The sequence below is a fragment of the Periophthalmus magnuspinnatus genome, chromosome 1, assembly GCF_009829125.3.
Source record: "Periophthalmus magnuspinnatus isolate fPerMag1 chromosome 1, fPerMag1.2.pri, whole genome shotgun sequence".
Lineage (NCBI taxonomy): Eukaryota > Metazoa > Chordata > Actinopteri > Gobiiformes > Gobiidae > Periophthalmus > Periophthalmus magnuspinnatus.
In genome coordinates, this window is record NC_047126.1 from 11,527,746 (window position 1) to 11,551,330 (window position 23,585).

At 39.8% G+C, this 23,585-nt stretch overlaps 3 protein-coding genes across 4 annotated transcripts; 2 read left to right on the forward strand and 1 right to left on the reverse strand.

Annotated features, from left to right (window-relative positions):
- Window positions 1-1,057: 1,057 nt before the first annotated feature.
- afmid (arylformamidase) lies at window positions 1,058-8,571 on the forward strand. The gene is made up of 12 exons (XM_033968162.2): window positions 1,058-1,081; window positions 2,214-2,244; window positions 4,389-4,479; window positions 4,919-5,023; window positions 5,099-5,147; window positions 5,221-5,306; window positions 5,378-5,450; window positions 5,519-5,616; window positions 5,696-5,774; window positions 6,284-6,419; window positions 7,139-7,243; window positions 7,325-8,571. Exons 2-12 carry the CDS (start codon window positions 2,218-2,220, stop codon window positions 7,352-7,354), a joined length of 879 nt encoding a protein of 292 aa, XP_033824053.1. The 5' UTR covers window positions 1,058-1,081; window positions 2,214-2,217; the 3' UTR covers window positions 7,355-8,571.
- Window positions 8,572-9,160: 589 nt separating this feature from the next.
- Window positions 9,161-13,312, forward strand: cant1b (calcium activated nucleotidase 1b). 2 transcript variants are annotated; one of them, XM_033967271.2, is made up of 6 exons: window positions 9,161-9,261; window positions 10,054-10,206; window positions 11,091-11,651; window positions 11,968-12,108; window positions 12,190-12,393; window positions 12,460-13,312. In XM_033967271.2, the coding sequence occupies exons 2-6, from the start codon at window positions 10,143-10,145 to the stop codon at window positions 12,828-12,830; spliced, it is 1,341 nt and encodes a 446-aa protein (XP_033823162.1). In that variant the 5' UTR covers window positions 9,161-9,261; window positions 10,054-10,142; the 3' UTR covers window positions 12,831-13,312. The 2 variants fall into 2 exon arrangements, with proteins under 2 accessions (XP_033823162.1, XP_033823169.1); XM_033967278.2 differs by lacking the exon at window positions 10,054-10,206 and having other exon boundaries at window positions 9,167-9,261.
- Window positions 13,313-13,515: 203 nt separating this feature from the next.
- On the reverse strand, window positions 13,516-23,522 carry ogal (O-GlcNAcase like). Its single transcript, XM_033967289.2, is given in 27 exon segments — window positions 13,516-13,652; window positions 13,751-13,880; window positions 13,965-14,085; window positions 14,153-14,241; window positions 17,255-17,335; window positions 17,337-17,348; window positions 17,426-17,463; window positions 17,466-17,510; window positions 17,588-17,762; window positions 17,954-18,010; window positions 18,012-18,110; window positions 18,112-18,141; window positions 18,143-18,219; window positions 21,055-21,109; window positions 21,111-21,157; window positions 21,273-21,350; window positions 21,353-21,392; window positions 21,395-21,415; window positions 21,509-21,648; window positions 21,718-21,816; window positions 21,893-22,064; window positions 22,381-22,422; window positions 22,424-22,447; window positions 22,449-22,519; window positions 22,903-22,994; window positions 23,068-23,121; window positions 23,257-23,522. Coding segments are annotated over 27 exon segments (2,085 nt in total). The 5' UTR covers window positions 23,316-23,522.
- Window positions 23,523-23,585: the final 63 nt, after the last annotated feature.

Consider the following 23,585-nt stretch of genomic DNA (forward strand, 5'->3'; position numbering starts at 1 on the left):
TGTGAATGCAAACCAAGTTAAGTTATAGCCTTTGGCCCACAGAAACATGGAGAAGGTGTCAGCAGTCGCCTCCAGTCTCTCTCTAAAAACTACAAATCAGGCCAGAAAACTAGGGGTAATAATGGACTCAGACTTGAACTTTAACAGCCACATCAAATCAATAACATTTGCAGCTTTTTGCCATCTTAAAAACATTGCAAAAATCAAAGTTATACTGTCAAAACCAGACTTCGAGAGACTTATCCAGGCATTTGTCAGTAGGTTACTACTGTAATGGCCTGCTCACTGGCCAACCTCCAACATGTTAGTGCCATATGAACCATCTCACACTCTGAAGACTTCATGATGTTGACAATGTTTAAAACCAGGCTCAAAACACTTCTGTTTAGCAGTGTATATGACTGAAAGGTTTTTATTCTGCAGGTTATGTTGATTATTTATGATTATTTATGTTTTGATTTGTTGTATTGTGATTTTAATTTCTTTCTTATTCTGTAAAGCATTTTGAATTACTATATAAATAACCTTGCTTTGACTTGCCATGGAATTTAAGATTAAACAGCTTAAAGGAAGAAAAAGAGAACACCCAAGAGTAATATTTATTAAATCTAAGACAAAGTGGATAAAAGAAGGAGAGAAGTCTGCTTACTTGGTCTAGAAAAAAGATGTCAAGAAAAAAATAACAAAAATGTTTATTAATTAACAATCAAAAAATTACTGATGAAAAAATTTGTCCTTAGGGATCTTTACATTTTTATAGGCAACTTTACACCTATCCTGTCCCACTAACTGGATAAAACTATTGTTAATTAATAGGGGTGTTTGAAAAAAATAACATTAGCTCTTTAAAACTCAAACGTCCATAAAACCAAATAAACTCCTAAACCAAAATAATTTTATGTATACATTACACACATAACCCAAAAACCAAACACCAAATATACTTAAAACCCTTAAACCATATAAAATGCCCAACAAGCCTCCCCTACACATTCCCTGCCTTGGTCCTGCCCCGGAACCTTTTTAAGGGAGCTTGTTTGCCCAGGGACCTGTTAGACACCTGGACACAAGGACAGAGGTGGTAAGTTAAACTTTTTAAAAACACTATTTCACTAAAAACACTACAAATTGCACCGCACACCAGCACTTAAAACATTCCCAAACACTGCACTAATATTGCACATATCCAATTTTATTAATTAGCTGTTAACTTTGTTTGTCCTCTTTTCCCCTCCAGGACACGCAGCTTCAATTAAAAGTGCCTCTGTGCCTCCAGATCTGAAACTGGGTAAAAGCAGACAAGTTAAATAAACATTTTAAAATCCTTTTGTGCAATTTCTTTTTTAAAGTGCAAATAATGTTCGAAGTGCTGTGTGCTATTAAAGTGCATATAGTGAAAGGTGCTGTTAACTTGGTAATAAATGGGCTGTTAGAAGGACTGTAAACAAACCTGTGATAGTCCTCTCTAATATTGAACTTGATGCTTTAATTGGCAAACTATATTGCCCAGCACGTCTTGGTCGGATCATCGTTTGTCGTTTATCCTGTGTTGGCGCCCTGGAGTATTGATCATCAGCCAGGGGTCCATACATTGACTTTAAAGTTACTATAATACTTGGTACTTTGTTTTGAGGTTCCTGTGGGGATTGATAATGTGGTCCGGGCATGCTCGTCCGCGGGTGGAGGGTTGGTGGTGGAGCGTCTCTTGTGTGAATGAAAAACAAAAGAATGGGCATGTTTGTGAGGGCCCTTTTAAATGAAAAGTAACACCCGTGGACCTGTGTCTAAAGTTCACTTTTCGACACATGGTTTGTAAACATAAGTGGTTGTCTATGATACTGCTGAAACTCAAAAGTATCACACTAAAATATAAATCTTCGATATGGAACTTTTCAAAAATCACTGATAGCCCTTGCCACCTTGAGTGGTACTGATATGTGAAATTTTGGAGTCTGGCTCATGGACTATAAGGCTCTATTTAATTTGATCATAAAAATTACTGACAGCATTTCGCTCAAAAGTTAATCTATCTTGGGACATTGTACTGCAAATCTCTCAACTTCAAATGGAAATGGTGGCTGTATTTGCTTAGCAATCACTCCTCCCCTGCAGCACCCACGGGTTTTATTGCAAAAGTTGATTTTTATCGTGAGGCTTGCTTTTGTACATGCAGTTGGCCTAACCTTTACTTATTTAGACTTTATCTTCATCAGGAGCATGCATTGGACCAAGATGAAGAAAGATGTAAGTTTATATAACACACACTTGGTTGTAGTGGGCTATATGTTAAGCCTGTCAGCTACACATTGGCTATGTTAGTCTGCACAAAACCATTTGAAATGTCATGTAAACAGAACATTTCTTTCTGAATGTTTGATCTCCTATGCAGGTTTTGACAAGGGCAATAGCCAATGTCAATATGACTAATATGACAAATACATTTTGAAAGATTGAAAAATTATTTTCCACTAACATGTCAGCTGCTTTGGGATGAAAAATCAGATCTAATTATTGGATTATGCATTTCTAGTTTTAATTGTTTGTTTGTATTGTAATTTTAATGTTTTTCTTATCCTGTGAAGAACTTTGAATTAGGGTTAACAGTTTTTGTAAAGAGCATCAACAAACAGCCAAAAATGTATTCTACTTCTCTATTTTTTGTGTGTTTTCAATTTGTTTTTGGTCTTGTCAATTTTAATTGATTTAATTAATAAACAAAATATTTTTGGAACTGTCACTCGAAATGTCCCAAAAACTCCTCTTCCCTGAGCCGAGGGTCTGTTCAGGTAAAGTGGAACACTAACTTGGGTAAAGTGGGACAAATAAAGAATGGGATTTTCCCTTTGGCCTCATAAAATGCATAAAAACAGAAACTTACTCATGTTTTGGTACTTAAAACATGTTAGTGTGACCCAAAAACTTGAACTGACCAAACTCTTTTGAACTGAGTACTAAATGTCTTCTAAATCAATCTTGTTTGGGTAAAATCACTTTACAAAGTGTTAGAAGAATCTCTATCAAGACTGAGTGAGTGAAAATAATTTTTCACACTAAACACAGCAGCAATATTGTTCATAGAGCAGTGTCTCAGGACAAAGATCACCTCATGTTTCTGAGCTGAAAGAGTCAATAGTGAGTGCCTGTAGGCCTATATGGACCTGTTTCATTGAGTGTTTTGTTGTTTTATTCCTTTCTGTGTGTTTCTCTGACATTATAAGCACATCCCTGACATTACCTTATCTACATAATATATTTTCAGTAGTATTTAGGCCAAACTGTATTCAAAAACACCATTTATGAGTGTCCCAATTTATCTGAAGGTTGGCGTCCCACTTTACCTGAATGACAAAAATTTGACAAAAATGTATCTTTGGAAATATAAATTTATATATGGTGATAACATCCTGCTTGTTCAAAAGGCCAAGCATCAAATATAATTCAGAACAAAAAATTCTGTGGGTAAACTAATTGAGTTAGATTTGTAGCCCTTTCATTCAAGATCACAATATGACATGCCACGGTCATTTTCATACACATGTGTAAACATCAATTACTTTGACGTTATGCCAAATTGACTGTCCTGCTCTCAGACCAATCAAAACCATTGTTTTGTATACATAGGGTCTGGGGCTACAATGTTAGGGCACAACTGATGGCTGTCGCTTTAATTTTCCCATGTAAAAATACTCAAATGCTTAACTGTCCCATTTTACTTGATGGCCCACTTTACCTGAACTCACCCTACTTTGTGTACTAGTCTCATTTTTACTGTCCATATAATGTACTTATAATGAAATAATGCACTTCAGAAAAAGGCAGCTCCACAAAGCAGAAAGGTCCAGAATATGTCCCTCAGTACATATATCTGGGGTTTACATTTGAATTTATGTTTTTTGACAATGAGGTAAAAATCCTTGCTGCTTCAGTCAGCCGGTCTCTAGGTTCTGTAATTAACAAGGTGAAAATGTGTAAAGGTCTTCATATTCTAAATTGTATGAGGCCGGTGCATTTCCTGTTCTAAACTCTGCTGCTGGTGTTTGGGGGCCACACAGAGCTCAGCCTTGGATGCTGTGGAAAACAGAGCAATCTGCTTTTTGAGAGTGCACAAGTTTGTCGGAGTTTTGGCAGCACAGTGCGATATGGGCTGGGACCCTGGCTTAATCCAAAGAAGGTGTGTAGACTACTCAGTGGTCAAATAAAACTTCAAATTTAATTGACATTGTTCTAGCCCAGTTCAATGCACACTGGTTAAAAACTAAAAAGATCAGTGTCAGTGGGTGATTGGCGTCGATGTGGTCACAAGGTGGCGCTGTTTGTACGCTGTACATTAGTCCGGTGTTCGGTTTTCATGGCGGCCCGGTGACAGTCCTCTCTCTCGGTTCTGACAGGAGCTCGAACTGCAGTACTCCCCCAGCCGGTGGTCTCACAGGATGTCCGCGGACGAAGTGATCAAGGCGCACGAGAGGGCTCTGAAGGAAGGTCAGTCTGTGCAGCGCGTCCGTGCAATCACTGCGTTTGACATAGAAAATAGGCCATATCAATCTTAAATAAACAAGCTAAAGATAAGTGTCAGCAGACAATGAGATGCAGTTACCTCATGGCCATAGGCTAATGGTGATACTGAGACCTGTTATTTCTCTTCTAATGACCTATATTTGAGTCCTTCAGCCCTCCAGTCAGCGCCTCTTTAGCCAGGTTACTGAGAAGCCTCAAGTCTCTGGAGCTGACAATGAATGAGTGAAAAAAAAAAAAAAAGATCACTTATAGCAAGGGAATGAACATGTGATGGAAAAAGGGGAGGTTATGTTTAAATATTGAGTTTTGTTAATGTTGCTCTCAATGCCTTGAGATAATTCATAAATTTTTTTGGTGAACTGAAGTGCCCATTGATCTGTGTCGTTTTCTTTGGTGTTTTTAGGTACTGACAAAGCCCGTGCTCTTGCTCAAACTCTTCTCAATGTGCCTTATGGAGAAGGTGATGGAGAAAAACTGGACGTGTACATCCCAAGCACCAACTCTTTAGGTTAGTTTCTTATCAAACATTTGTTATCATGTTAATTCTAAGTACCAACTTTACTTTAATTTGATCCTGTTACAGATATGCCATTGGTTATTTACATACATGGGGGGTACTGGCAGTTTCTCAGGTACATTTTATAATTAATCTTGTTCAGTGTTAATAGTTCAGTTTTAATGCTAATGTTTTATATTTGTCAATAGCAAAGAGGAGTCAGGGTTTATGGCTGTTCCACTTGTTAGTAAAGGAGTGGTGGTTGTGGCTGTAGATTATGACATTGCCCCCAAAGGTAAAACAAAACTTAAAACTTCACACAAATTTGAATTTCATTTGATATCCAAAATAAGTATGTGTTTCTAGGTAATATGGATCTTATAGTTTCACAAGTGCGCAAGAGTGTGGTGTCTGTTGTTCAGCAATATTCACATATCAGGTATATATTGATTTTTACTTAAGAATAATCATATATGCAGTTTTCAACTTTACTAATTTCTGTAATAGTGGTTTGTTCATCTGTGGGCACTCGGCTGGGGCACATTTGGCTGCCATGGTCCTGTCCACTGACTGGTCCCAGTATAGCATCACTCCTCAAATAAAAGGTGTGCTTCATAAAAAAAAAAAAAAAAAAAAAAAGGTTTACAAATTTCCACAATAATTAATGTATTTTTTTCCTTGCAGGTGCATTCCTCGTCAGTGGTATTTATGACCTCTTGCCCATTGTGTCCACCTATGTCAACGAGCCTTTGAAAATGACAGAGTAAGTATACTGTTCCTTTGGACTAAATGTGTTTGCATTATATATTGGCGGATATTAATTTCATATGTAATTAAATCATAAAAGATGTTTTCCATTCCCCATGTTTACCAAATGCTTAATAACTACAATTAACAACCAATGCCACCTGTGTAGAATATAATGCAGTATTACACAGTATTACAGTATTATTCTTTACAGTTTGAGTCCTAAAGAATGTTTGGTTTGGTTCTGTTTTAGTCCTGGATTAGTTCTTGTCTAGTTCAGAATCAGATTTAGTTCTGGTTTTTGTTCCAGTTTAATCCCATTTTTCATGTGGTGCATGTGTAAGTGTGAACACATTCCAAGTAATAAGCATGATCATACTTTTTGTTAATGTTCAGATTATGTATCTTCTGCACGTTTAATTACTGTATCAGCATTCTTATATTGAGTCTAAGATAGCAGTAGTTTGGTTGCTGTGTTTCTGCTTTTGTCTGACTCCTCTTTCCCCCTGTGTTATGTGTTTTCAGGGAGGTGGCCATTAGAAACAGCCCCACCACACTGATCCAGCAGCTGAAGAGCTCGTCCTCAGGGTGCCACATTGTTGTAGCTGTGGCCGAACACGACTCCCCAGAGTTTCGCCTGCAGTCTGAGGAATACTACAAAGTTAGTGCTTCTAGCCATAAACAAAAAAAGTAATGACAATATAGACTAGGGCAGTTTTTTTCAAAACTGTGGTGACTTGTGAGCGCCTTCAGTTGGTGCTAGGACAGCTTTAACTTTGGATAATTTCTTGTTGTCCACTTTTATACCTGGTTTAACCCTAGACCTGGAATAGTCCTGTTGTATGCTTGATTTAGAGCTAGTGGTACTTGGTAAGCCTAAATCTTTTCTTTGGTAGTACTTTGGTTTGAAAAATTTGAGAGCCACTGGACTATAGGTCTCCAGCCTGTATCTTGGGAATGACCTATAGCTGTCCACCCCATTACAAGTAGCTTCCCAAAGGTATTAGGAATTAAACATATTACTTTGCATAGTACAAATTTGATTAATCACATGCCTGTTATCATTGTAGACGTTTGATGCCTAACTTTGTGCACTAATACCAGTAAATAGTCTTTTATAGGCCTCTGACTCTACCCCCATCTACGGCTAGCTGTCACTGTTATTTTTAAACTCATTTACTTGGATTACATTTTGACTCACCAGCAAGTACTCAGATGCAACTAGTTGTAAAAATGTAAATGTAATTAAAGTTCTATTTCATCACTACTGACCGTCAGAGAGCGGTGCTGCTGGCTGTCCTCCAGGATTCATAGAACCACAGTTACATTTATTACTCTCATTTTACTGTGCAAATCAAACTACTGTCTGAACTTTTATAGATGTTGGAGGCTTCAGGTCTGAATGTGATGTTGGAGAATGTGCCAAACACAGACCACTTCAACATTATTGAGCTCCTGGTAGACGAGGAGTACCACCTGACCAAGGTACAAGCTTCAACTGGCCCTCAATTTCCTCATAGAACTAAGAATAATTAACTTGCGTGATTTCATGTTTCCTTATTACAGCTTCTGTTGAAGATGATGGGAAAGTGCTGAGTTGTGGTTAAAATGTCATATGCCATCTATTATCAACAAACACCTCTGAACAATGACAGTTATGCAAAAGGTAGAATTTAGGTGGTTTCGAGTTCATGCTATCAATGGTCCCTTTACTGTTGTTACTGTGTCTCTAGGTTATATGTAGTCACTGTCCCTGACCTTGTTACCAACTACTTGTGATGACAATGCAAATTGGTATTTCATCAGAGAACAAGTATTTTATTGACTAATATTTATTTTTCTAAAACAGTTTGTACCTGTTTGTATATTATCTTAATCTTATCTGTAATCTGTACCATTGCAGGGTTATGTCAAAATGAACCACACTGCTACTATCCCAGGGAATTTTACTGTATTATTTTCTAAACATGAGTCAGCATTCAAGATTTTGTCATTGTCATAGAAAACAACCAAAATTACATTCAGAGCATCAACAGTAACTGTATTAACAACAGTGAAGTGTATGAGCATGGGGAGTTTAATGTCATTATGCAACAATGCAAACTTCAGTTCAGTGTTATTGTATTGGTGGATGTGGTTATTGTCCATGGGAGGGAGGCAGACAGGGGAGGGGGGCACTGTTCAGCAGCCTCACAGCCTGAAGATCCAGGCTCTTGGTCAGTGTGGTGGTTCTGGCCTGTATGAACCTGTACCTTCTACATGAGGACAGCAGCAGGTGGAAAAGGTAAGGGTGGTACCAGTCATGCAGGATGTTGTGCACTCTCATCAGATAGTGAGTGGTGTAGATGGCACTGATCTCTGGGAGAGTTGTCACAATGATTTTCCCTGCTGTACACCCGCTGCAGCTGGAGCTAGAAAACAACAAATAGTCTATATGTCAGAGCACTACAGATGGCACAGTTGTGGAAGTTCACCATCACTGGTCTGGGGATGTTTGCTTCTCATTTTCCTTAGGTAAATGTCCCAGAACAGGTTCTTGTTCTTGGTCACCCTCTACACCTCAGTGCTGATAGAGAGGTCAACAATAATCTCCTTGGTCTTCTTGATGTTCATGATCACATTATTGTGACACATGGCACTTTGTCAAAGCTATAACTTATAGTGATACTGCCACACAACACTTGCACTATATCATTTACACTTACCCTATTTGCACTTGTGTTTGTTACAAATTGATCAGAAAATATATATAGTGCCATATTTATCAGCATATTTATGGCAGTCATCACAATAAAGAAGCATTTAACATTAAATTTGTATTTTGATTATTCTGATTATTATTTTGATTATTCTGGTTTTATTATTATTATTATTATTATTATTATTATTATTATTATTATTATTATTATATTTTTAAATATGTATGTACAGAGGTAGAACTGTAAACCATACTTTTCCATGGAGATAGACACGTTTTATGTATTACTGTGGAAGATTATAACCAAAACAACATTTCCAGGAAAACAAGCAGGTAAGAGTCAAGTTTATGAATAAGCAAGTCCCCTCGGTTTTTCAGTGCAATAAACACAACCAAAATTTTAAAAAATAAATAAATAAAACAACAAAAAAACAAAAAACAACTACTACTTTCAACTCAACTATACTTTTAGCCTATTACATTACAGTCATGTAAGTATAATAAAATGTCACAGATCCATGATAACAGTTTTATTAAAAATACATACTGTGGCTTTAAGTTCATATTTATATTTTTAGTATTATTATGATCATGAATAATTAGCATCATGAATAGGGGTGTGTTTTTATGAATATTAATCCAGAGGTAGCTATAGCAGTAGTACACGTTGCTTACACTGGTGGTTTATTACCTGCTCACATCATCTGCGAGGAGGGGCTTGTCAGAAGAAGTTCTCTGGATAAAAAACCTTGTCTGTTTTATTAGTTATGCTCAGTTGGGCTTACACGACCATCCTATTTAGTAGGTAAGCGCTGCATGTTTCTATCCAGATCAATTAAATTTTATGTTAGAAAAATGCTAATCGATGTTGCTAGCAGTCGTTAGCTAACCATCTGTAGCACCTTTCGTAGCAAATGTTATAAAAAATTAACCAATAATGTAGTAACGCACACGATGTATGTCTATTTATAATATACCTGGACTATTTATGATGCTAGGTGTTGAATTTAGTTTGTTATCGTGGCTCGCCTTATGTAAGCTCAAAGATAAAGTTCTCCAGCCCCGGGTGTCAACTCTTATGTGACTTTTGCTGCAGAACAACTGGAGTTTAGATGGATTTTTGCAGATGGACATTTTACAAAACATTTACAGAATAGTGATAACTAGTGACTCAGTCTGTATCATTGACTGTCTGTACCTTGCCTGAACATGCAAAAAACAGCACAGAACATCCAGTACAATCCGTGTGTGTAATTTATGCACACATTTCTGTTTCCAATTTCGTTTAGTTCCAGACATTCTGTGATGTTTGGTGTTAATGACTTGCAATAACTTATCGTCAGATGTAACCTTAAAAGAATAGACAATTAAAAAGTGTTGGCATGTTCTACTGCGATTCTTCCATAGGCTCATTAAGATATGCCTATAGAATAATAGAAAAACAGTCAAAAATTGTATGAAAGCAATACAAATAAGTTTTTTTTCCCCCACAGTGGACTTGTATAAAAAACCACAAGTACATGTATTATGTAAGAATCAAGCCTATCCCTTTTCCTGAAATTGCAATGAAGCACAGCCTTCTTTCTCTGTATTTCAGGAGCAAGAGGAAACAGGGGAGTGCAGTGGTTTATAGAGATCAGTGATCCCTATGGGACACCAGGCTACAGGAACTAGGAATGTTTTGGAATGCATACAGTGATGGGGTGCAACAGTGTGGTGACAGAACGCACTGCAGAGAGGCGAAGAAAGGGTGAATAATTCAATTCTTCTTAGAGTTCACAGTGTGGCTGGGCCTGTGCTGTGGGGGGGTGGGAGGTATTTGTGGTGCCTACAACAGGGACAATAAGAGCTTTGTTTCTGGTCCAAATGTCTGTTTTCATTGCCAACTTGTATTGTGTTGGAAGTCTTTGTGTACTCTAGGATTAGCACAATGAAAAGATCCCAGAGAACGCTTGCAGTACAGCTTACAATTTCAACACGCAAACACATGTGTTATTTTCAAATATTAAAGATGCTAAAGATTTCTGAACTTATATTCTCCAGCAACATTTGGTTGCAATCATTGGTCACACCTACTTGTTGCACCATATGATTAAATCTGTTGCGCGACAGTTTTCTTTTGAGGAAATCACATCCTGAATAAAACAGCGACACAGATGGTTTGCATTTGTCACTTAATTTTGATCCAGTTCTGCTGTTTTACTGTTGTCTTTGTCCTTTGTTTCAACTAAAAATGATCAAATCAAAGTCAGATAAAGTCAAGGTTTCTTAAGTGAAAATTTCACTGTTTACAGTGAATTCTACAGAATCTGTTTTTAATTTAATTTAAACACATCTAAAAATTAAGGTTAATGGGATCTAGTCAACGTGATGCTAGACTAATCAACAAGATAGTTTTCAATTTGAAACTAATGTGCAAGTAAAACGTGCAACTTTTCTGTCTGAAATATTTTATATATTGCTTTACTGTTGGTACTGGTACAGATGCTAGTACAGACACATTACATTTTTTTCAGTTTTAAAATAGTATGCCTTAGTTGTTTTTTTAAAGATAAAAACAAATAATTATTATTCTTATTATTCTTAATTATGATGCTAGTTATTATAGTTTTTCTCTGATTTGCTTTGTTTCAGGAAGCCCTACCCTTCAGTGCAACCTTCAGGATGAAAATGATAAAGCGTCTTTAACTTCTTTCTTGGTCTACATAAGAGGTCTGCCACTGGCCTTAGCCTCACACATGGCTTCCTCCGACGCGCTCTTCCAACCTAAATGGCGGACAGTCGCAGCAGTGACCACTTTGGCTCTAGTGCTTATGTTGTATCTGCATCGCACAGTTGAAGACACAGCACATAGTCACAATGGCATTCACAAATTGCCATTACATAATAATGAAGGTGCAATGGTTGAATCATATGCACAAGATCCATATAAACTCTTTCAGCGCCAGAGAAGGCAAACTGCATATAACAATACCTATCCACTGAGTCCACCACAGAGGACAAAAGATGGTGTTCGTTATCGGATCGGTTTAATCGCAGATCTGGACACAGCCTCCAGAAGCTCCAAGGCGCAAACCTGGTTCAGCTACATGAAAAGAGGACACCTCACTTTCTCAGCCAATGGGGACAGGCTGCAGGTGGAGTGGGACACTGACATAGTGACACTTGAGAGTCATCTGTCCGAGAAAGGAAGAGGTAAATGTGTAAAATTGCTGCTTTATATATAATATTATTACTGCAACATCAGGTCACTTCTATCAAGATCTTCTTCTGGCCATGTAATGTCACAATTGCAAATACAAAGTGAAAACCAGGAAGCCTTTAAAAAACATCTGACATATTTTTTTCCAAATCTGTTACTTTTTTGTCACTCATGTTACAAACTTTGGATGGAATAATTATTGTATTAATTGCAGCAAACCACTTAACCAGTACAAGTGATGGAGGTGCTGTCACCATATTAGGAATGCATAGAGACGCTGTATGAACCTTTGTTTATACATTGCTTCAGGCATGGAGCTGTCAGAGCTGGTCGTTTTCAATGGACACTTGTACAGTGTGGATGATCGCACTGGGGTGGTGTTCAGGATTGAGGGGAGCCACGCTGTGCCCTGGGTCATACTGCCTGATGGAGATGGCTCAGTCTCAAAAGGTGTCCATAGGAATGAGAATTACATCATCAACTGTAAAATCCATTTGTATTTTAACATATTGGCCTTTACTTTGTGCACAGGGTTCAAGGCTGAATGGCTGGCAGTAAAAGATGAACACCTTTATGTGGGTGGCCTGGGAAAGGAGTGGACCACGACTTCGGGAGAGGTGGTCAACAACAACCCTGAGTGGGTGAAGGTTGTTGGTTGTCATGGAGATGTCCACCATGAAAACTGGGTGCTTAATTACAACAGCCTACGAAATGCTGCTGGGATCCATCCACCAGGTTGTACTATAGAATTACTGGAAATTGTATTGTAATGAGCTGAGTACTAATCTTTGTTTAACACAGGCTATCTCATCCATGAATCTGCTGTGTGGAGCGAAAGCCTTCAGCGGTGGTTTTTCCTCCCTCGTCGGGCCAGTCATGAGCGCTATGAAGAAACTGCAGATGAGCACAGAGCCACAAACATGCTCCTGTCATGCCCTGCAGACTTTAGCTACATAAAACTAAGTCAAGTCGGCCCACTCAACCCAACACATGGCTTCTCTTCCTTTAAATTTGTTCCAGGAACAGAGGATAAGATTATTGTGGCCCTAAAATCAGAAGAGGATGCTGGAAAAATAGCCACATATATGATAGCATTCACACTGGATGGACATGTGCTCATGCCTGAGACAAAGATAGGAGATGTGAAGTATGAGGGACTAGAGTTTATTTAAGAAGAATGTTTGCTGTGGTTTTGGAGAGGGACAGGTCCAAAGGATTACCTTATTGCACATTAACTAAAGTAATGTTTTAACTAAATAAGACTGGAATGGAATGGAGACTATAGGCCAGAATGGATATTTTTATGAAAAATGTATGCCTACTGCCACTGTTTATCCTGTTCATAACACATTTTAGATCAAACTCAGGGGAAGAGGTATTAGTTCTACAAATGCACATATTAGACATAGAGCAAAGTGAATGTCCTTAACTACTTGAACTTAACTGAATGCTGTTTTTATTTTGAGTCTTTTATCAGTTCACTACATTTCTGTGTTTTTAACTTCAGCCTGAAAACAATGCATTCAGGTTTTGCAATTTATTTGTAATAACTCCAAACTAAAAACATTTAATTAGAAAAAAGATCAAATATATTTATTTTTTATTTTCAGTACTGAAATTATTAAACTTAAAATTTAAACCATTTTGTCCACTTTATACCATATAATCATATGCAACCAAACACAGAAATAATTTTATTGAACAAAAAAATCAAAGGAAAAATGTGATTCAGTGTTAAAAACTGCAGCATATCTTTTTGACAGTGTATTTTCTATTGTGATTTCACACCTAATGATTAAAAGCTGAAGATCACATTTCTGGAATCAGCTAAAATTAACCATGACAATCTAAATTCTTTCAGAGTCTTGCTCCCAAAACTATGATGTCCTGAGGTAAACCAGGGATTTGTATTGGTTTAAATGAGCCCAGTTTAGAGTAAAAATCAAGCATCCTTCTGTCGCTGTGTCTCACCTCACAGAGCACCCCAGTAGAACCTGTAAAGTTTGCAATATATTTCAAATTTGTAACATATAATCAAAAACTTAACAGTGAGCTTATTAATTCTCTAGTACAAAGATGTGCATAGACCTACCGCTGTTTTTGAGGGAGGACAACAATTGACTAATCATCCGCTTGGCTGGAGAGGGATCAGTGACCCGAGGAAGCACTTGTACAGTCAGCAGACTTGGGAAGTCTTTCAACACGGAGGCATCCAACTCCCTCTGGTGGAGAACACAAGAATGATGAGTATCACTGGGCTAAAATAAAAAAAATATGACATGCTCAACAGTTCACTTCAGTCTCACCTGAACCTTGACAGTTGCAGGTTTTGCATCCACCAGGGCAAGAGCATAGCCACACACTGTAATCTCATCCTCCATCACAAGAGCACAGTGAGGCAAAGGAGGCGTTTCCAGGTCCAACAGGCTGCAATAAAAACTAATTTTTAAAAAGAAATCTTGTGTAAGGTAGATTAATAGCAGTTTATTCTTACATGTCACTCATAAGAGGGTGTGGCATCGTCAGAGGAGCCTTGTTCCCTTCTGGTCTCTGCATTTCCCTGAAAATCCTCTGGACCTCATCCTATAACAAACACCACATTTATTATGAATCTATAACATGAAAGTTAACAAACAGTGTGTCCAGACGTTTTCAGTGGGGTGGTAAGGATGGCACCAATCAAGAAGTCAAGGCAAGAATTTTGAAATTTTAAATTTAATATTGTCAATCTTAAAAATAATTGTAAATATTTATATACATTTCCTGTTTTGTTATTACTTGGTGTAACGAACAGGCTGTTTGTTACTTACGAAGATGTTTTTTAAAGTTTTTATTTTAAATTTTTAAGTTATACAAATTGCAATGCGCAAATTAATAGGCAATTTATAAAAAAAAAAAAAAAAAAGAAAACCTGCCAAAAACGAATGATGCATAATTACGACTTCATATAAGTTGCTTGAATAAATAAATTAAAGTAATTTAACAGCATTAAATCTTTTTAAGGGCTTTACAAAACAGAAGTTCAGGGTGCTTTTAGTCCATTTGCATTTATGAATGTAGCATTTTCCAAGGATAATGATGTTAACTGATGTTGACATCATATTTGACTGTTTGTACAGGCAAATATGATGTTTCTGTCCAGTGGTGTAATGTCTAAGAGTTTGTAAAAGAGCCACTTATAAATATGGTTCAGGTTCACAGTAAAAACAAAAAGAACAGGAACTTGTGACGTTCTTAAATCTGTGTTGAACAAAACCGTTAGATGGATATATAACATTGAGGGTCTTATAGTGTATTTCTTTGACTTTAGGAGTAAGGGAGAATTAAAAATATTAGTACTTGGTCCATAAAGGAACTTATATATATATATATATATATTTTTTTTTTAGCAAATTGGCTTAAAATTGAGATGCAACTAAAGTAGCATTGGGTGCGAAATGTTTTCTAATCTATTCCTAATTAATTTGTTATTATATTTAGAGCTATGGAAAACATGGGGTACGATCATGGTCTGAGGTAATGCTGGAGAAACAAAGTGATAAATGAGTTACACTGTTCTGAATTAGCTGACTCTGGATTAGCTGAGGTTATTGAAAAGAACGTTTTTTGATCCGTGTCTATGCTGAATTTATAGCAGAAATTGCCGTGTGATAGTAGATTGTTCTGAGGTAGTAAGATATATTCCCTTTTCCATCCAGTTTTTGTTCCACACAGATTTAAGCTTGACACAAATGTATATGATTATTCAGATTGATTTTTTTATTTCACTCATTCATAATACCCCAATTTCCAATACAAACAGACCCCTGACGATGAAAGGCTGACCAAATAATGGGTAATCTTTGAACAGAAAAATCACACCGTAAAAATATTGCCTTTCTTTTTATGTCTCTTTATGTCTCTTGCAGACATTAAGTTGCAGACATTAATGATTTTGCCCATACTAATATAAAAGCAAAGAAAAGCAAAAAGTAACTTAAAAGAAATAAAATAGACTCAAGTGTGTCACCAAAAGTCCACAGGCAAAGCCTAATTTAGAGGGATTTAGAAAACCCCCACCCCCGGATCTTATACATCTACATTCCTTCCTTTATGTTCAGACAATGTTTTAAATGGGGGCTTAAAAATAATTGCTTATTAAAAGTCCTGTAAATTGAAGAAACTAATCTTTATTTTGTGCCCTCTGGCGGGGACTACCACCAGTGACTTTAAGAACTTAACATTTCATTCTTTCTCACCATAAATCAAATCATGAGAGCAGCACAAGTCTTTATTAGGCCTATAAAAAAGAGAAAAAGAGAGAACTAAAATTTTAAAGAAAAATCAGGTTACAGAACTCTCTGCTGAGTTATCAAATTCACTGTCAAATATCTTCTATTCAGTTTCATCAGCCAAGCACATCAGAGGCAAAGTCTATTCGTCATTCCGAGTCATACTAGTCTGCAGCTGAAACAATTTAACCTTCAATGTAAGCAAAGGCGCGTCTGAAGCCGGGTCGTTTTCCATCCTACCTTGCTTTCTCAATCAACGGCCACAGGTCACTCCTGGCATCCTTGGTCTGCTGGGCCAGATCCTCTGATAGGATGATCTTTCGCTCCTGGAGCAGGATCAATGTCTGCACATCCCTCCAGAACTGGTCCCTGTGGGTCTGCGACAGGAACAGGACTATGATCCGTTGTTGCGAAGCCGTCCCTCCAGAGCCCGGTCACAGGCGGGGTGTGATGTGTCGGGCGAATGGCAGGTGAGCAGCAATACTGGGGAAGACCTGGATGAACAGGTCCACCATAACCTTTTTTAAGACCTCACCAAAGCACTCGGGTTCAATCTTCTTTCCAGCTGCAAACACTTCTCTATTAGGTCAGTGTTTTCCTATCCAGCACCCTCACTTTGGTCTGTATGGTGTGGCGAGCAAAGGTGAGTATCCAGGCTACTCACCTAGTGTGGTTAGCATGCCGGGTACCTCATGGAGTTGTTTGGAAATTACATCCAGCCGATGTATATCATTTTCCCAGCATGTAAGAAGGATTTGAGTTTACCGGGTCGGAGTTTGGGATCTCAAAAAGCCTCAAATTACCCACTCATGGACTGACGCCATGAGTGCCCACAAACAGCCCGAACACGACGTATGTCCTCCTAAAGTTTCTTTTGTAATTGGGCTTTGCAATGGTTATTTGGTTATGGTTACATTAATTTATTTATTAGTTTTAAACAGCTAATATTACTTTTACATCCCTTTTGAGTTTTAATGGTTTTACCCAGTGGTATTTAAGGCGCCTTGTACCATCATTGTAGTGTTTTGCTGCTGGAGAAGACCTGCTCCACATTTCCTGTGCACTTTATTCACACCTGCACTCTTTGTTTGCACTTGACCACTTTGTTACTTTTTTGGGAAAATTAAAAAAAAAATGTAAAAAGAAGTGGATCATGCCCTTCCTGCCTCTGTTCTTCAGTTGCGTAACTCACTGCAATCCAACCGCTCTTAGCCTGTCCTGTCCACACACAAAAAACCCCCCAAAACTCAAAAAACCACAATGTACTACCCGGGCGTACCTGGGGTGGGGGCCCCACTCCCTAGAAACAAACTAGTATGACTGACCTTATCTTCTGGGCAGAATGGGCGTATGCAGTAAACTGCTGTTGACGGAGGATGTTTGACAAGGTCTCTGTTTCCGTTGTCCTGGGAGCATTCTCTGAAAATAGACATTTATTACCACTGAGCGACACTATTGTCTGGTGCTTGTACATATATTTATTACTGTGCACTTACCTGAAACTCTCCTGAAAGGCCTCCTCTGAAGCCCCAGGCTCAGGATCATCATTCATCACATGTTCCGATGGACGTCCATGTCCACCTATAGGAGCACAAAAGGATTACATTAATACCCTATTTTTAAAAGGTATGTGATTTTACTATGCCCTTTTTACTCACTTAGTGTTTTAACATAGGTGCGTGCCAACCCCACTCCACTCTTGATGTCACAGATGTAGTTATAGAGGTCATACAGAATGCTCCGGTTTGGCGCGTTGGAGAGACGGTTAAACATCTGGACCACTGCTTCACACATTTCATCAAAGTGCTGGGCTCTTGAGCGCCACTCAGCTGTCTGAAAAAACAATTGCCAAGAAGACATATTATGCTTTTTCTAGTACTTTCATAATTGCAGAATTGATACGCCCCGCCTCTTCAGAATGGCATTTCACTCTAGCAAACATAGGATTTTTATTCATGTTTTTATTGTTTAAAATGGGCTAAACAACATTTTTGAAACTCTACATGTTTAACTACATTTGGTACCTTCTCAGTCTGTGCAGCGGCTGCCCAACTATGTTTTTTGAGCCAGTCCAGCTCTTGTTAGCATGGTCCGAGCAGTGGACCCATGCTCATATGGGAGATAGAACAGGTCTGAGAGCAGTTTGAGGTCCTCTAGTGTGAGGGGCTCAGCAGTGTACAGGCGGGTTTTCATCGGGTCCCGGGACATATCCTGCCCTCTCCCATATCTGTCTGCATGGGCTCCTCCTCTGAGGGATCCTTTCTCAGACGGGATGCAGGATGCTGAGGTCCTGAAAGTAGAATCAGAAAAAAGTTTAACTGTCATCGTGAATAAAATTCACACTTGGAAGTTGCTTCTGCAGGGTACAACAATTAGTAAAATATAACGATGAATAAAGACATGCAAACAATACAAATAAATAAACAAATGGGTTAGATCAAAATGGACTTTGGCAGAATATAAATACAAACATATACAGCATCCATCCATTTTCTTCTGGGGCTGGGTCAAGGGGGCAGCAGTCTAAACGGGGACTCCCAGACTTTCCTCACCCCAGACATGTCCTCCTGCTCCTCCAGTGAAACTCCATGGCGTTTCCCAGGCAGTTGAGAGACAGTTATTCCAGCGTGTCCTAGATCTTCCCTGGTGTCTCCCCTTGGTGAGACATGCCCGGCACACCTCCCCAGAGAGGTGTCCAGAAGGCATCCTGAAAAGATGCCCAAGCCACCTCAGCTGGCTCCTCTTGACATGGAAGAGCAGCGCCGTGTGACCGAGCACCTCACTCTATCTCTAAGGGAGTGTCCAGCCACCCTTCAGAGGAAACCCATTTCGGCCTCTTGCATCCGCGATCTTGTCCTTTCGGTCACTACCCAAAGCTCATGACTATAGGTGAGGGTAGGAACGTAGATTGACCACTAAATCGAGAGCTTTGCCATTCATCTCAGCTCCTTCTTTAAAACAACAGTCCGATACAGCGACCGCATCACTGCAGACGCTGCACTGATCCACCTGTCAATCTCACGCTCCATCCATCCTGGACTTGTGAACAAGACTCCGAGATACTTGAACTCCTCCATTTGAGGCAAGGACCTCACCACCCACCCAGAGAGGGCAAGCCACCTTTTCCTTTCGAGAACCATGGACTCAGATTTGGAGGAACTAATTCTCATCCCAGCCACTTCACACTCAACTGCAAACTGCCCCAGTGCCTGCTACTTCTGGCTTGATGAAGCCAACAGGACAACATCATCTGCAAACAGCAGAGATGAGATGAAACCAGAACCAAACCAGACCCCCTCCAGCCCCTGGCTGCGCCGAGAAATTCTGTCCATAAATACAATGAACAGCACTGGCGGAATCCAACATGCACGGGGAACAGGTCTGATTTACTGCCAGCAATGCGAACACAGCTCCTGCTACGGGGACAGGACAGCCCTTACTGAAGGGCGCCGGACCCCATACTCTTGGAGCACCCCCAAAGGACAACACGAGGGGCATGGTCGAATGCCTCCAGAATCACCAAAAACACATGACTGGTTGGGCAAACTCCCATGAACCCACGAGGACCAGATGGAGATGGATATAGAGCTGATCCAGTGTTCACGTGCGAAAACCACACTACTCCTTCTGAATCCGAGGTTTGACTATTGGTCCAATTCTCCTCTGGAATAGACCTTACCGGGAAGGCTGAGGAGTATGATTCCCCTGTATTGGAAAACACCCTGTGGTCCCCCTTCTTCAACAGAGGGACCATCATCCCGGTCTGGCACTCCAGAGTCTCTGACTGCCACGTGATGTTGTAGAGATGTGTCAGCCAAGACAGCCCCACAACATCCAGAGACTTAAGATACTGAGGACGAATCTCATCCAACCCCGGAGCCTTGCCACTGAGAGTGCTTCCCCCTCCTGAGGCGTCAGATAGTTTGCCAGAATCTCTTTGAGGCCGTCTGATTGTCCTCCATGGCCTCCCCGAATTCCGCCCAACCCCAAGTTTTTATCACCACAACTCCACAACTGCACAAGCCATCTTAGGAGTCCCACAAGCCAACAAGCCTCGATGGGACTCCTGACGGCATCCCTTACTTCTGGTGTCCACCACTGGGTTGCCACCACAACAAGCACCACAGACCTTATGACCACAGCTACGAGCAGCCACATCGACAAGAGGCCGAAAAGATGGCCCACTCGGAATCCATGTTCCCAGCCTCCCCCCGGGACCTTAGAGAACATCTCCAGAAGGTGTGAGTCGAAAGCCCCTCTGAGGGCTCCGGCAGACGTTCCCAGCAGACACTCACAGTACACTTAGGCCTGCCAGTTCTGTCTGGCTTCCTCCTCTGCCAGCGGATCCAACTCGCCACTAGATGGTGATTGGTTGACAGCTCTGTCCCTCTCTGCACTCCAGTGTCCAAGACAGCCGGAGATCAGATGACACGACAATAAAGTCGATCATCGACCTCCAACCTAGGGTGTCCTGGAGCCACATGCACTGATGGACACAGTTGTGCTCAAACATGGTGTTCATTACAAACTGTGGCTAGCACAGAAGTCCCAATAACAAAACACCACTCGGGTTCAGATCAAGGCCGGGTACTTTGCACTGCTGTTTGGCCCATAGGCCTACACAACAGTAAGAGACCTGTCCCCAACGCGAGGGGCGCAGGGATGCGACCTTGCGTTGACCGGGGTGAACAACACCTGGTGGATGAGCTGTGGGGGCAATAAGCAAGCCTACACCAGCTTGCCGACTCTCTTCGTGGCTAACACCAGAGGAAATGGAGAGTCCAGCCCCTCTCAAGGAGCTGGTGTTTCCAGAGCCCAAGCTGTGCTGTGAAGGGTGAGGCCAAACTATATCCAGCTGGTAACACTCAACCTCCTGTGCTTAGGCTCCTTCCACCCAGCGAGGTGACATTCCATGTTCGCGAGCCAGTCTCCATGTCCACAGATCCACTCGTCGAGGTCCCCGCCTTTGACTGCCGCCCAGATCTCTCTGCTCTGGCCCCTCATGCATCCTCCCACAGGTGGTGGGTCCACGGGAGACACATATACAGCAGCATTGAGATAATAAAGGTTTATGATGCTGAAAAGTTTGTAGAATACAGCAACGTCCAGCATTTGCAGGTGTTACCTCCAGGGTGATCTGTATTGAGAAACTCCTGCAGCCATTCTGTTAGAGCCACAGTTTAAGGCCTTCTGTGGGCTGTAGCATGGGTCCTGATCCTCCTCTCCGGCTTATAAAAGTACATAAATGTAACAATTAAAAAGAGATTATACCTTGATGGAGCTAGAAAAAGAGGAAATGTTGTTACAGTCTTTTCGAAGTATTCCAAGTAGTAGGACACTTACTCATCTCTACATCACTCTCCTGGTCTGGGGTAGCTTTGCACCATGTAGCCAAAGTGTGTATGGCGACAAAATTAGGGTAAATTCACAATTGGGATTTGTTAAAACTCCTCTTAGTTTTTGGTAATGAGATCTGTTGGCCGATCCTAGTAAATTGACACAATTATCAAGTTGTGACTCAAATGGATTATTAGCTTCAATTGATTTAGATTGTATGATTTATTTAGTAGGGAGCTTACTTTATAGGGCCCAAGGAACAGTCGTTGGGGGTCATAATCATTGGCATGGATGTTGTCCCAGATGACAGGGGGTCTTTTGAGCACAGCAGACACTTCCTCTATTGACTCAACTGAGATTTTATGAGACACAACCTTCGGACCTAAAACATAAATGTAGTTATAACCAACTTCAGATGTAGGACATGAATAACAGGTATTTGGTACCTTACCAGTCCACAGTATGTCAATCCCCTGCAGTAGCTTTTCACCAACTGTGAGCAGGTAGGCTGACTGGGACACATTAGGTGTGCAGAACGATGCACAGTAATCTGAATGGAATAAAAGGAAGCAAGGACTAAATTAATACAGTATCACTGGACTTGTAAATAATAAAGATTGACTCACCTGTGGGACAGAAAAGGAAGACTTCGGGTTGACCCAAATGTTGGAATACTTCGTTGGCGATGGCCACTTGAGCGTGAGCAAAGGAGGTAAAGGCCTGCTTATCGGCTGGACACATTTCTATTTCAATGTCGTCAAAAAGCAAAGAGAAAGATCTGCAGCCAAACTCCTTCACCTTAAAGAGACAAAGACTAATGATATTAAAACACTGAGCTATTATGTTTTGATTTCCTGGCCTAAAGGGGAAGGGAAATAAAAATGTGATATGTCAAAATCTTAATATATGTGAAATTAATCATTTATGACAAATAATATAACTGATGAAGCTATACACTCAGATTGTATCAGTGATCTTTGCTCTGACATTTTACAATGTCTTGTCCTAACCAGATGTGGCATCCAATATTATACCTTGGCAACAAAACATAAATAAAAGTCTGCCTGAATTATTTACCAGACCTCACCCTTTTCCTTCAAATGCAAAGTCCTACCTGATCAAACTTTCTCTTCAGAGCAGCAACCTCTTTGGGGTTTGGAGAAGGTAATGTCCAAGCCAGGAGGAGATTGCATAGATGAACTCAACATTGTGGTTTCTGGCTGTTGATATCAATGTAATAAGTTGTTCTAAAAAACAAGAAGGACAAAGAAATCTGGCCATTAATGTAAAAAAGCACTATACAATGCCATTTGGGCGTCGCTCCCTGTAATAAAAAAAGAAGATGACACTAACTGATGGTTAGGGTCCAAAGTGTATTGACGAGATGCTTCAATATCAAATGAGGTCTCAGTTTTTATTAGATGTAAACGTGAGATAACTTGAACTAAAGCAGTGCAATGAAAAGATGATGACTAGGTGTGCCAAGCACATTTTCAGGTCATCCCAAAGTTTCCTTTTGTGGTATTTTTTTTTTTCTTTGACTTCTTATACTTACCAAATAGGGAAAATATTGTTAATTATATTATTTTATTGTTAACTAACAGATAACAAAATAATAAGTTGCACACTACCAGCCCTTGTGGAGAATACAAGTCTCTCCAGTACATTCTGTGTTTGTAGTCATCTTTGGGAGCATAAAGATAGGAGTTCAGACCCCACTTTTGTTCCCTGTAAATGTTATGACAATGATAGTAATGATATTCAGTATAATTGGCTTTGACTCTCATTTAATATAGCACACCTTTGAAATAGCTCTGCTCTTTGCTCCATAGTCCATGGTCGTCCATAAAAACCTACATAAACATTTCAGATCTTTTTATTCACAAGTGAAAGTGAGTTCATTTCATTCAATAATATACATTTCATTCCATTTCATTTCTGCATGTAATTTAATTTATATTATGAATGCATTTTATTAATATAACTCACCTCCACCACTCCGCTGATAAAACGCCTCTTGTCCCTATTACCTTCTTCTGATTTCGACATGTTTCTAGTGCAATGTTATCTTGTCAGTGCAGCAGTTCCCAACACAGCGCATTCACTTCCCAGTCTGCTCCAAGCTTTTAATTTGACACATTCACGCTTGCGCGATCCGACCCCTTTCTGGATTGCATAAGATCGGGATATATTGATCTTAAGTCTAAAGCTGTAAACGCCTCCGTAGAATATTACTATGGCAATTTATTTAGAGATAATTGGGAGTTCACGCAGACCTATGATCACAGCACGGCTTACGTGCAACCAACTACCGGGCAA